Source organism: Amblyomma mixtum, chromosome 3, assembly GCF_055824585.1.
Source record: "Amblyomma mixtum isolate Tamu chromosome 3, ASM5582458v1, whole genome shotgun sequence".
Classification (NCBI taxonomy): domain Eukaryota; kingdom Metazoa; phylum Arthropoda; class Arachnida; order Ixodida; family Ixodidae; genus Amblyomma; species Amblyomma mixtum.
In genome coordinates this window covers 243,539,037-243,553,380 of record NC_143014.1, presented here as the reverse complement: position 1 = coordinate 243,553,380, position 14,344 = coordinate 243,539,037, and the positions used below count along the sequence as shown (strand labels likewise).

General features: G+C 48.4%; 1 protein-coding gene across 1 annotated transcript in view; it reads right to left on the bottom strand.

Moving 5' to 3' along the window:
• The window catches only part of LOC149354201 (uncharacterized), a 102,633-nt gene extending 97,363 nt beyond the window's left edge, over positions 1-5,270 (bottom strand). Inside the window, exon 1 of the mRNA XM_089577471.1 lies at positions 5,005-5,270. Coding sequence (XP_089433597.1) covers positions 5,005-5,191 — 187 coding nt within the window. The 5' untranslated portion in view covers positions 5,192-5,270. The remainder of the gene's footprint in view (positions 1-5,004) is intronic.
• Between the last annotated feature and the right edge of the window lie 9,074 nt (positions 5,271-14,344).

The window sequence follows — 14,344 nt, the reverse complement described above, 5'->3', positions numbered from 1 at the left end:
TTTTAATCGCTTAAGTATAAACGAATGTAATAGGACCCTTATACGCGTTCGTTTGCTTTTTACGTCTTAGTGTGTTGTGCGTGCGCGCGCGCGCTTGTGTGTGTGCTTGTTTGTGCTGATGTATTTACTTGAACAGAGGGCAAAACGCATGTCTAGAACACGTTCTTAGCGTGTTTCAGGCTGAACACGCGATGACTAATAATAAGATTTGGTTAAAAATGGTCTGGATGTAAACATGTGCAGTTAAACTCATCTAATTTCATTGTCATTTTTTGCCTACTTGCTCGCAGCGGCTTTGGGAGCTGCGGAACATACAGTTTGGTTGTTCTAGGCATGTGTTTTGCCCTCTGTACATAATTTGCAACTTGCAAATGCAGTTTCGGCCTTTGCCTCCTATGTCTTTTCTCCTGTCATTTCGGTCCCCTTTTTTCCCCTCTTGTCATTTCCAATCTCTTTTATTTCCGCCCGTCGCCTATCAGTAGCCCGAAGATCATGTGCCACCCTCAACTGCTCTTTTTATTTTTATTTTTAGTATATAACAAAACCATTTAATAATTAAATTCAACCACCTGAGTTTGTCTAATGAACGAGGAAATGTGTGTAAACGCGGGAACCCACGCATTTCGCGTCTATGGAGACCTGACCGCCGGGGCCAGCGGTCGAACCTGAGAACTGTGCTCAGGGAAAGTCAGACAGGAAGGGCAGAAAGTGTTTTCACGATCGCGGGCATGCCACTGGCATTACATGCTGCAACAATGTGGGAGCACGTCGGCTGCAGCGACTATAGTGGACGCAGAGGCATGAAAACAGTCCCACGGCCAACGCTTCCACATTGGGATGTGCGCACGTTGGACGTACACCTATAGGCACGGTGCCGACGAAGCTGTCCGGAACCACAGCTTCGCATGGACAGTGGTCTTAACGTGTGCACATGCACTCTGCACAGAGGGCAAAACTCTTGCCTAGAACGAGCGAACTGCCTGTTCCGCAGCTCCCAAAGCCGCTGCGACCAGGAAGTCAAAAAATGACAACGAAATCCTATAAGTTAAACTGCGCATGCTTACATCCAGACCATTTTTAACCTAATGTTATCTATAGATATCGCGTGTTCAGCCCGAAACACGCCCAGAATGTGTTATAGACAAGCGTTTCGCCCTCTGTACATGGTTTCCGCGGGCGGCTCTTGCAACATATACCTAAGCGCACCGAAAAAGCGCGTGCCGTGCGGGATATGTAGTTCTGACAAGCCGCCGCGGAGTCAAAAGAAAGGAACCCTTATCGGCTCGAACCTGAAGCCAGAACGAGGTGCGGCGTAGATCCGCCTGCATGGTTTCCGTATTCGCCGCCTCCTTATCTGATATACACGCCAGAGCTTGTCAGCACGAGTGTGCCCGCTATTTTATTACCCCCTGACCTCTAGCTATGAATGCGTTGAAGGAGTCCGTTCATGCATGTAGGAGGTAAATATGTGGAGTGTCAAAAGCGAGAAAATAAAAATGAAGGGATTTTGGGGCGCGGAGAGAATGTCCCGACTGTGCGACTGGCTCCTGCACGGACGTAAGCAAGGAGCGGGGCTAAGCGACGCAGCAGGCTGGAAGTATATACCGAAAAGCAGTGTTTAGAGAGAGAGAGAGAAATCTTCCCATTCCAAGATTTTAGAGGATGCAGTTCTGGCGCACAGTTTTGAAAGGTCACGAGTACTTGGAAAGTAGATGCCATTGAAGCGAAAAATCATTTGCCCGAAACGCGTGGGATTTTTTTAGGTGTTCTAAGCAGCTGGAAACACTTTCATTGAAATGGCGCTTGATTGGGACACTTTTCAGCAACTGTGTTTTACTGAGGAGTAAAAGCAGAGATTTTGAAGACAGACGATGACAAATCATGCGCGATAAGCGGTTTAATAAAATTTCTCAATGATGCATACCTCCGTTTTACGTAAGGATTCTCAATGCAACGCCCCCGAAGACACCCATTCTTTATCTGTTTATTTTTTATGTGGTTGAAGGCGCTGATTAAATGATTGCCCAATTCATTAATAAAGGGATCTCTACAGCCTGTAGTATCAAAGATCACTATATCACTATGCCTGCTGTGGGGTCTTATCTGAAAATAAGGGTAATGAAACAAAAAAATCGCTGTGTGGGCACATACTGCAAATCCTTAACCTGCGACGGACATTTAATGCGTCACAGACTAAGTGCTCCGAGCTCCTATGAGAGAAACTACACTTTACCTTTGCTTTTATTATATAGTCAGCATGCTGACTGCGGCTAATGATTGCGATTCATATGCGGTTCTTTTTCGAACGAAATGAGCCACTGCAGACTGCAGTTGATACAACATGCCTGCACACACTTAAGACTTAACATGGGACGGGCATATATGGGCTGGTTTTCCCGCTCTGTGGACATACTTCTTCGAGAAACAAGCGCTTTTTTCCCTCAAAATGGCAAGCATAAGCGTGCAGCTCATCATTTTACAGTTTGGTGGTATATATCACACGAAAAGAATATTTTATAGCGCACTCCTACCTGCTGCTAAATGACTAAAGAATTAAGCACGTATTAGTACCTAAAATTCTAAATGGGGAGCTCGAATGTTAGTTGATATCTCAGTTAATTCCTCTTTTATGTGAAAAATAAACATAGCGCGACTGCACAAGAAAGACAGAAAAAGAAGGTGAGAGGTACATGCATGCAGCACAGTTCTGACAACGAAGTGCGCTGCATACACGAACCGGCGTTTGCGCATAGTGCTTGGAAACACCACGCGTCCAGCACACTGCGGTCAGGTGCCGCTGACGGAAGCGAGTATAGGCCACACAACGCGCGCTCTGCCTCCTCCGAACGGCAGTCATGCAAAAGTTTCGGTCGTCCGCGCGTGGCGTCTTTACATCGGTGGTACAGGATATAATGGTGTTACAAGAGCTTGCTGCGAAGCAACGGATTTAAAGAAAAAGTTCTAAAACAAACAAAAAAGAAACAACTTCCTGAAAGGTAACTGCATGCCATACTGGGACCAGTTATACTTGAGGCTGTAGAGAGGCAGATCAAGTATGTCTCATATTTAGAGGCTCATTTTCATCGTATTCGCCTTTTGATTATCAATAAGTACGGAGTTCGCGGCTGTACTACTACGAAAACTGTCCATGTATTTTCTCGAGGTGACCGGATGCAAAAGCCATGCCAGAGGTGAGAACAATGGGGAAGGAGGGGTGCTGGGGTGCTTCGATTGCCCACACACCCCTGTGAATGTTCAGTGCTTGAGGCGTCATATGAAAGGGCAGTGCTTATTTCGGTTTCGGCCCTCAGAAAAAAAAAAGAATATCTTACTTTTTTGCATAATATGATGATGATGACGACTGTGATTTTAATGGCGCGAGGGCAGCTTTGGCCAAAGAGTACCACGGCACAAGTTATTTTCCTTTACACACAAGGTGGGGTAAAGGACCCAGTTTTCAACTGCGTCATCCCAGAGGAACCGAGCACCAGGCCGGAGGAAAGCTTACACCCATTGTATCAGCAGTGGGTACCAGGCGGCACTGGGGATCGAACCATGCACCTTCCGCATACGATGGGGATCCTCAAACCAGTAGGCCACCGCTAGACCACCGTGCAGTGTTTGTAAAATTACTGTCAGGAGACAAGTTTATACGACTTTGAAAGTAAAGCTGGCGAGTAAGAAAACTTCCAAAAGCACACTGCTCGTGACTGGACACTGGTGTCGAATAAGATCGAATTTACGTAGAGGAAGGACACTCTTCAGAATGCGCACACCCTCTCTTGATAGTAAACAAAAAGGTGAACAAGTTTTTATAGCCCCCGTCAAATGTGACCGAAATGCCACAGGTTTTCTTTTGGCTACGCACCAGAAAGGTGAACTCTTAAAAAAAATAAAGCGTATTTCTTTTTCCTGGCCAGCTCAAGAACTTTCAAGGAATGCTGGTGTGTTTACGCCTGGTGAAAAGATGAGCCGTATGTACACTTCTATCAGGTTACTTCATTTTTCTCAAACACCAAAGACAGCGAGAGTCAAATGAGAGAGCGGGAGAAAATACTGCATGAAGTTCAGAGTAACTAACAAAAAGCTGATATGCCCCAATACAGGCTCCTAAAATGTTTTGTTTCGCATACGCTTCCTAACTGAACTTTAGCTTCCACCCTCACATCAGTCTGAGGCTTGCGCGGCGCTGACATCCAACGTGACGTGATTACGCGGCACGCTTCATTCTCAGACCGTTTTACGGGCATCTAACCTTCCTAAATTTAAGTTCGACAAAGTAGGCGATGCATGGCAGACCCCACTGGTCTGTTACCCATCACGTACTCCATCGACCTGGGAAGATGGGGACTACATTTACACGACATGCCACAGACAGATCGGAGATTATTCGTGATAGGTCCCCTCAAGAGCCAACTTGCACATATGTTCACGGAAACCTTTCCACTGGCTTTTTTTTTCATAAAAATGTTCTTGCATATGCGCGTAAACAGAAGGAAATTAAAAAAAAACTGTTCGCATCAATGTCGCAGAACACAAGAATATAGCAACAGGCGATTGTCAGGCATCAAAACATAAACGATCAGAAGCACAGGGTAGCAGATAAAAGTTCGCCGGCTGGGAAATGCGTGCCCTAATCGCTCGAGGCCACTTGCAATAAATTATTGCGTTGCTTGGGAGAGAATAAACTGTTTTTTTTTTTTTTTGATGTCATGACGCGAGTTCAGTTTGCTTTTCACGGTCCCGTTTCGGCACTGGCAGCCTCGACGCTAAATGATCGGCCGATCACTTAGCTTCAGAGGCGACGACAGTGCACCGCGTCTTCATTTGAGGGCCCACCGACTGAGCCCTGAAGCAACCGGGCAACTCTCACCGCCGAGTCATTGGGCATGCATGCGCTCTATTTCTTCAAAGACTAGTTAACTCTTGCAGCTGGCACGTTTAGCGGCGAAAAAGAAGTGCCAAGAAGTGCGCAGGTGTGGAAGGGGTGCCGGCTGCGCTCACCGGTGAAGCTTGTGTGCTTGGGGGTGACCACGCGGAATGCCGATCCTCCCAGCTCGCGGGGCACTCGGTGGCCGCCGAAGCCCGCAGCCGAGGAGGCGGCAGCCACGGCCTCGAGCGCAGCAGTCGCCTGGCAGGAGCCACCGTCCTCCTTGGCGGCTGCCGTCATCCTCTCGGGTGACTTTGCCATGGACGACGGAACAACGCGCCTGGGCCGCAGCAGGGCGCGCACGCGTTCGAGTGGGCCGCCTCGAACGCGCGACGGAACACGCGCCTTCCTCTTTCCCCGCACCGGCGCCTCGTCGCTGGCGGTGGCGGGGGGGCCCGCCGGAAGGGGAGCACACGCACGCCCCGCGCTCCACGCCCCGCCCACACCAATCAGGGCCGCTCACAGCCGGCCAATGGGGGCTCCGAATGTTAATAAGATCGAAAGGAAAAAGGAACGCGTGGGGGAGGAAGGCAGGGGATCGATTCCTTTCCCGCGTCCGTCCTTCCTTCATTGCGCCTTCGCTCTTGGCGCCATTTCGGCGCTGCCCCTAGCTGCAATTTTTTTTGTCTGCCGTCTCGGGCACCCGCGATTTCGTTCCTCCTCCCCTCCCCTTCCGCTACTTCTTCGCCCCCGTCCCGCACTCGCCTCTTCTCCGGCGTGCAAACGACGCCCTGATTTTCTCCCCTTTCTCCGCGGTTCCGTGTGGCCACATGGGCGGCGGATTTGGCTTCGGCTACGGCCGAGTCTACTTTGACACTCGAGGTCCAAGCTTCTCTCCTTGTGAGCCTGCCAAGCAGAGAGAGCCCCGGTGCCGCTGCGCTCGACATTAATTTTGCGGGTGTTGTCGAGGGGAACGTTGTCCAGCAGTGGCTACAGGAGAGGAAATGCGCGTTTCTACGAGAGCGAACAAGCACGGTTGGAAATACAGTGTACGAAGAGAGGGTATTTCCTTGTGCGGGGAAAATCACTCCTTGGATTCATTTTAAAACATAAATGCAAGCGGATGGAATAGAAAAAAATCCAGATCTGGCGTTTTCCTTTGGCATCACAGCATAGGTACGCCCCAGTTATCCAGCCTGACTGAATCAAAATCTGTTCTTTCATGAGCACAAGTCAGTGTAATAGAAAAATACAGGCATGACGTCTTCCTTTTGCCACATGACTTCGCTCAGTTTTTATTGCGAAAGCACTACTTGACGGAGTCATACCCGACCAAGAATCTTGTGGCGTTCCTGACCTTGAGGCTGCAGAAAAAAATAAATATTGCCGCGAATGGGTTCCTAATCCGCGGTGGCGCGAACAGATCAGCTTCGCTGGCACTGCGTGAGAGCAGCTATGCCATCGCCGCAGCCGATCAGCCCTCGTCTTAAACTGAAGCACACTCTCGAGCTGCGCATTGCACATCGTCGTCTTCGTCAACTTCCATCTGCGGCGCGAACAGATCAGATAACCTTAACCTCGATCAGAGCTTAACTTGAGTAAAAGTAAAGCCATGAGCCAACCAGGCAAAACATGTGCTTTCGCATGTCTACTGGGTTTAATAGTGTTAAAAATTCAGGGGGCACTTTGTTGACCTAAAGTGCGGTGAGGCGGAAGCCTTAAGCGCAGTGTTGCTGCTGGTGTCACTGATGTGTGGTTAAGATAAGGTTCGCCTCTATGAGTGGAACGCGACAGCGTCTTGCAGCGTTGCCAGGGGGTCCACAGAACGCCATCGCCCATTCGCCTCTACACCTTGCTCGACGGTAAATTGTTTTTTGAGGAAAGGAAATGTAGCTCTCTCGCATATCTCGGTCGACACCTGAACCTCGCCGTAAGGGAAGGGAGGAAGATGGGAGTGAATGAAGACGCCGTATTAGCTAGACGCGCCTTTGTTCACTACAAACCATCGTGCTGGCATGGCGGAGTGGTTAGCATGCTCGTCTCGCACTCCGGAGACCGGGGTTCGATTCCCTAACTCGACCGATTTGGTACTCGGTTTTATTTATTTATCTGGTCTGACTAGAAGGGTTAATTAGGCTAATTGGGTAATTCAGCAATTAACTAAACTCATTCCCACTTACTTGGAGCATCACTATACGATCCCTTTAATTGGTTGCATGGTTGCTAGCCAAAGTACAATTGGCCCCGTTTGAAATTCGCGCACTGTGACGTCACGACCGTTTCGACCAATTGAAAAGCGTGACATTTCTGTCGACAACTCCTGCTTACAACGATGAGGCATTAAAGGCTTCCGCTTTAAAACCCTACCACTTTTTCAGCCTGACGTAATTAAAATCTTCTCCGTTATGTTATAGCTTGCATTCCGAGCTCAAAAGCGCCAATCAACTATAGCCGCCATAAACTGCAGGTGCGCCAGGCGCGAAGCGAGGGAGGCAGCAGTTCATGAGAGAGGGGGATAGGAAGAAGAATGGCGGGCGGTTTCTTTGAAGTATACCGGCAGAAATGCCAGAGCAAGTTTAAACTGAAAATCAGTATCATTGAGATTTTCTCTAAGAACTGGTCCTCTGGTGCCAATGAGATCCACCAAGCGCTGAAAAAAAGACCAAATATTTACACCTTCTTGGGTGCTGCTGTCAGCGCGGTGATATCGCTGTTTATCCAGCGCACTGTAGTATGTAAAAGGACAAGTCTCAGCTCAAAATAATTTTCGTTGTTTTCGTTTTCCTTAAGCACTCGAAATGAAATACATGTGAGACATATAGAACCGCTGCTGCTACTACTACTACAGATACTACTATGGAACTGCTGTGTTTCGGATTGAAATACTTTCGAAAGTAATAAGAGGTTTTTCTCAAGAATCACACCTTCGTATTCGCGGATCGTACCAACACGTTAAAACCGACCTGCGTCTACCAAGAAATTCATTCGAAATGACCAGCGCGAAAACAGACGGTGAGAAGAGAAGAAACACTTACGACAGGACGGGTGCTCTTGTCCCCGTCTGTTTTCGCGCTGGTGATTTCGAATCATGTTCCACCAGCTCGCCCAATCGGTAATTCTGATCAAGAAAATACTTTTTCAAGCGTAAGCTCTTGACGGGAGGCCTCCCGCAAAGGAGCCACGCGTCGCATCCGTCTCGTTGTTTCGCAAGCGCTGCCAACACAAGTTCTGGGCGCCACCACTGAGTGGCGCTGTGGGCGCTCGCATTGAATAGAGAGGGTCATGGCGCGGACGAGCCAATGTGAGCCGCCGCGCTGCTGCTCAGTGGCTTTGGCGTTCCGCTGTTGATCCCAAGGTCGCAGGATCGAATCCCGGCCGCAGCGGCCGCATTTCGATGGCGGCATAATGCCAGCGCAAGTTAAAATCCTTAGGTGATCTAAATTAATGAGGAGTCCCCGACTAGGACGTCCGTCATAGCCCATGTGTCACTTCGGCGCGTTAACCCAAACATATTACCTACCAATGGAAACAGCGGTTTCATCACGCAAGGATGTTAGGAACGGTCGACAGCGGGGGGTGCGTGTATTTGTTACCTTTCGCTCACTTCAGCTTAATTACGCTGAAATGAGCTTTCCCTCAGTTGGACGTAGTAAACATTGCGTAATTTTTTTCATTAGATTAACCACCGAGAAAAAAAAAGGGCTGCTATTTTATGATAACAAATTCTTACTTCCCAAAGACATTTTGACAGTGAGCGACACTGTACTGGAATTCATTTCCCTATGAACTTCGAGCACTGGGAAATAACTTGTCCGCACAATAGTTTCAACGGCCAATAATCGTACTGCATGTCGAGAACTGCCAAGCGCTGGCACCGAAGATGGCTATTGAAACGAAGCTTGGCCCCTTGCTAAGCAGCAGAATTGTCCATCCGCTGAGCCACAGCAGTGGCTTATGAGTCGCATAGTGCGAATTACTTACTACAACGACCGCTCATACGCTGAAGCTGAACACCTGGGCATTCGATTTGTCTCCCAGTGCACATCTTCCTGTTTTGGCTGTAGATCTTGGTGGCGCAGCAGCAGGGTACAAATGCAACAAACGCCGCTCTCAGATCGGCACCAAATCTGGGGCAGGTCGTTTTGACGGCGCTACAGTTCTTCAGGGCACGATATCAAGGCAAATCATGAAGCCGCAAAGCGAACGCAGACAGACTCACGCAGGAAGGCAGAGAGGAACATTAGATCGCGGGATTCCGTTGTTTATTTTATCTTTCAATACATGCGTTTCATCAGCAACACTAAAAGCGCTCGCAGCGGGCGCCCCAAAACACGGGGACATGAGCGAAAATGTTTTCTCGTGCGACGTCCTCCGCTGCACAGAGTGCGCGCGTTCCAAGCTCTCGCGGATCTGTCGACGACAACAAATAAAATCACGAACAACTCTCACGAAGATCCCGAGAGCACGCTCCTATTTGCATTTTCCGCATACGCTTTAAAAAAAAAAACGAAAAAAACTTTGCATACATTGTCTATGAAGCAGCGCTCGTCCGCGTGCTCGCAGTGCAGGATATACATTATACAGCGAGCGCAGCTTCCCTGCACGCAAAGCCGAGCTCCAATCGGGCGCGCGTCTTAAAAATCTTGTCATGAGTGCCGGGCGAACGCAGAGGGAAGAAGAAAGGGCAAAAAGTAAAAGAACGCAAGCAGTGCCGCCCACGCATCGCCGCGGGATCAGAGAGAAGAAAAAAAAAAGAGAAAAAAGGCGAGAGAGATTGGAGAGCGGGTCCTTTTGTTCTTTGCGGCTGCTTGGTTTTACTTCTCCCTGGCCGGCGTGTTTTCTCTCAGAGGCTTTCGGGTCATGCCCGGGGGAAAAAGAAGCCGGGCTCGCAGTTCCGCGAGCAGATTACCGATCAATAGAGTCGTCAATCAACGGACTCCGGTCGTCGTCGGAATCCCGCCCGGCACCTTTCAGCCCCGCGTCCGAATAAAGTCACCGGCCGTCGTTTAGTGGCAACGGCCACGGCTCACCCGGCGCCCCGAGCACCTACCGCGGTGTCTCCCTCTCTGTTTCGCAAATAAGGAAGGGACGCCTGCTAGGTTCTGCGCATCTCAGGCGCACATGCACGCGCGGCGCACTGTGCGAGCGAGCTCAGGTGCGTCTTTCGCCGCAGGCAGCTGAGACTGCTGCGAAGGAGCGGGCCACTGGGGCGTGCAGCGACCGCCTGTACGCTCGGCTACAGGCTCTAATGACTTGCTCTATGCACGAAATTTCTGCCCTTGATTTGCTGTTCTCTGCATGCTTCTTCCCTTTGATTTCGTTCTTTTTTTCAACACATTTTAAAGAAACTCTATGAGATAAAGCGTAAACGAATATTATACGTTCTTAGTCTAAGGATGATTGCAGGTGTCGAAATTCTGGTCAGCGAGTGACTGATATTCTTGCTACCTATGAGATGACCGCTAATTTCTAATTGATCATAACTGTTATATTTATTTATTCACCTTGGTGAACTGGCGGAAGGGGCGATTAGGTTCATGAGATATATGGAATTTTGACGCGAGACTCAAATGCCCGTACAAGCAAAAGGAAATCAACATTTCCTGTAAAGACGAACTGAAGCAAAAGGCTTAAGAGCGGAGTAGTAGTGACATCACAACAGTTCAAGCTCAAAAGTGTTCTCATTAAGAATGAGAAAACTATACGATGAAGAGGAATTTCAGGCAAACTCTCGATAGCAAGGCTGCACTAAACAGTAACGTTAGCCGCGGCTCTGACTGGTAATGACTACAATCTATACTTGGTGTTTGTGAAATGTTTGCATCGATTTTCATGCGCGTCCCGTCAGAAATAAGAAAAAATGCTCGTTGGCTCCCAGGCGCAGCATTTTGCTGCGTTCCGGATCCACGACCGTCAGCCGCCGGATCTGATAGTTGTCGAGCAGACGGCTTCTGCCTTATGACTACTGAACAGTATATACTATAGGGTGTGCGAATAGTACTTTTTCGAACCAGCATCGCACACGAATCGAATATTGCAAGTCATTATTCGCTACCAGCGCGAATATTGGCACAAAATGAGTGTTCACGAGAAACATCAAAGCGCTATAGGGGCCGCACTACAAGCCGCGGAGTTAAAGCAGTAGCTACGGACAGGCTAAACACTGACCTCCATTACGAATGCGCTATAGGAAGTCAGCATATATGCTCAGTCGTATCACGTGCATAGGAAAATTGCATTTGCTACTGAGGTAGACGGCGAGAAAACTGTGCCAAATATCAGGTGATGAGAGGGAGGAGAGTTTGAAATAATATAAGGAGGTGATTTCAAAATCTCCTCCTCCCTCTCATCACCGGATATATATATATATATATATATATATATATATATATATATATATATATGCAAAAAATATATGAAGGCGTTTGTAGCTTAGAACAATTTCATGACGTTTCGGCCGCGGGACCGGCCTTCGAAGTCCGGTCCCGCGGCCGGAACTACACACGCCTTCATATATTTTTTGCGTATATTTCTAACCAAGCCAAAGGAAGTTTTCTCAAAACACACACACACACACACACACACACACACACACACACACACACACACACACACACACACACACACACACACACACACACACACACACGCGCGCGCGCGCGCGCGCACGCACGCACGCACGCACGCACACACGCACGCACACACGCACACATGCACACGCACACACACGCACACACACACACACGCACGCACACACGCACACAGATTATATATATAAGATAAAGTCAGCAGAAAAAGGCTGGTCCACAAACATTTGTTAATTTTCCTTTCTTGCTGTTCGCAGCTAGAACATGCAAACGAGCTTAATACACAGCTTGGTCCCTTAGAGAACGATTCTTAGACGTCAGTTTTAATTGTGAGCCAACTGCGGAGTATCGTAAGGTACTCTTACTGAAATATTGAAGGGAATGGTACCTTCTTCCGATTGCGTAGCCAAATCTTTCTTTTAAAGTTCGTCCATCTATCGCACTGAGTAGTTAAGACTGCCATAGAAGACCAATGGGGAATATTTTTGATAATAGCAAAAACGTTAATGAAAAAAAATGCCAGCCTGCTGTGGTGAGATCGGTGTTTATATCGACTGTTATAATGCAACGTTGCAATATATGAAAAAATTGCGTTCCTAAAGAACTTCCCGTTGAAAAATGCTCTTGTCCAGAATTTCTAGGTATGTGTAGCGCGTAAGCTTCTTCTTTTCAGTCATCGAGAGAGCCGTGGAAGATTAGTACTACATGTTTTTGGTGACTGGAGCACTGAAGAACAGGATGAAGGACGGCAGGGCAGACAAGTGCGACAGCTGATGCTGTCCAAAACTTGGCCTTATTCATGAATTACCAAAATTTGTAGCTAACCACCATCGAGATGCACTGATGACAGTCAGCAATTACGCCCGAGGAATGCCACGAGACATAAAAACACAGCGTCCGAACTGCCAACTCATGTACTCCTAGGTGGTCCGGCAACAGGGTCCCGACAGCAGCGCTGACCACCCCGCATAAGTATGCACGCCGCAGCGGTGGGCCGCAGTCGGCGCTCGGGCTTGTGTGGTGGCGCAGGTGCATGTCGCGGGGTCGCTTTCCCTGCACGCACACGCGGGCAGCGATCGCGTGGCGGGCACGTGCAGCGCACCTCGTAGTCTCCGCACGTGCAGCACGCGCCAACGAGAGGGCGTGCGCACTCAATTCGCCATGGCCTGGCGCCCTCCGGCTCGCCTCGATCGAAATTGCGGCCTGCCGTGCGGGGAAGCAGTCCGCACGGGGCCGGCCACGACCCACCGCTGGGGCAGTGAGCGATAGCTCTCAGCGCTGGCGCGCTCCAGCACCGCTGAAAACGCATCTAACAGCTGTTTCTTATTGAACGCTGGGTTTTGAATGCGGAGTACGTCGTTACAGTCGAAGCTTAAGGCTCCTCTGTCACGGCGCCTTTGGTCAAGAGCGTTCGAGGTGGTTGTATAGCCCAAATCGCGTTCTCGTCCGTGTCTGTGAGGGCGCCAAATTAATGCTGATTTGAAGAATTTATTTTATATTTGAGGAATGTAACGCCTCTCTTACTTGCTCAGTGACGACCCAAGGTAATGCTACATAAACAGGTCGTTCCTTTGCCGCGGTAATGTGAAGCGGTAGTATTGGTGGCCGCTTACAGCCGGCTTAAGTAGCGTCTATATCCTGCTAATCTAGCTGACCAGTTCAGTTAACTGAATAAATATTTTGATCGCTAAAGATACATGAAAAGTTTGGGCTGAAATGTCTTAGCGAAACGGAAACAACTCGCTCACAATTATCTCTTTTTTATATAACAGCTCAGCGTCATGACAGAAGCTTCTCATGCCTGGAAGAAAACACTCGAAGTCCGCCACTTCTGCGGCAGAAGAGCATGTTTTCAACACCACCGACGTGATAGCGGTCGCCCGGCGACCGCTGACATGGTGTGTCTCAGTTGTTTGAGCAGCAGTGTAAATTGGCTAGGCGAATTTCTGGGATTTTGCGCTGCAGTGCCGTTTCGTGTGTTTTGTTTAGAAGGCGAAAAAAAACAAACAAAACAATAGCAGCAATTTGTCCACAGTTTCGGCTTCAAAAAATTAAATCTTCGGACGCTTCTTCTGACGCTCTGCAATCTCAATTTTTTGTTTCTCTCAAACGATGTGAAAGTTGAATAGTTTATTATTTCGGTTCACGCGAAGCCACTGCGAGCTTTGCGCGACCACAATGACACTGCACCAGCAGCATTTTTGTTTTAGCACCAGTACCATTTTTTGTTTTAGAACTTCTGGTCACGTTGCGTAGGATGCACTACGCTTCCAGCGAGGAAAGAAAATATCAACTAGCCGCAAAGGAGCAAACTATTCGCTCGTTGGAGAGCAGACCAACCGGTAAGAAACGATCAGAACGTCTTCGTCTTTGTAAACTTACGGGAAAACCTCTATTAGATGCAAACGAGAACCTAAACGTTTACATATCTTTTGCACCCACAGGGGTGAAGTATTGTGGAATTAAAATGAAAGACAAGCTTCGCGCGGCGAAATAGATATAACGCTGCGTTATAGTTATTACAAATAGTTATTTGTTGTTGGAGGGGCGGGGGGCTATCTCCTAAGCTAGTAGCATGGGTAAAATTTTACTCCTGTACGCGCAATCATTAATAGCTAAAAGTGTATCAAGAATGAGTCGAGCCTAGCTGAGGACGTATGGTACAACGTGAGGCACGTTTAGTGAATGAATAAAAATAAAGGGCAGTGCTTTTTGACACTATAAGAGCGCGTTCGTGTTGTCGTTTTTTTTTTTTTAGCAAAATGGAGCTTTAGCAAAATAGAATAACCAAGTCCAATGTTTTTAGGAGAACCTCGCAGTGTGGAGGAAATTAGGGATTAGGGTTTAATGCCGAAATAATATCCAACTGAGCGCCACCATACCACTA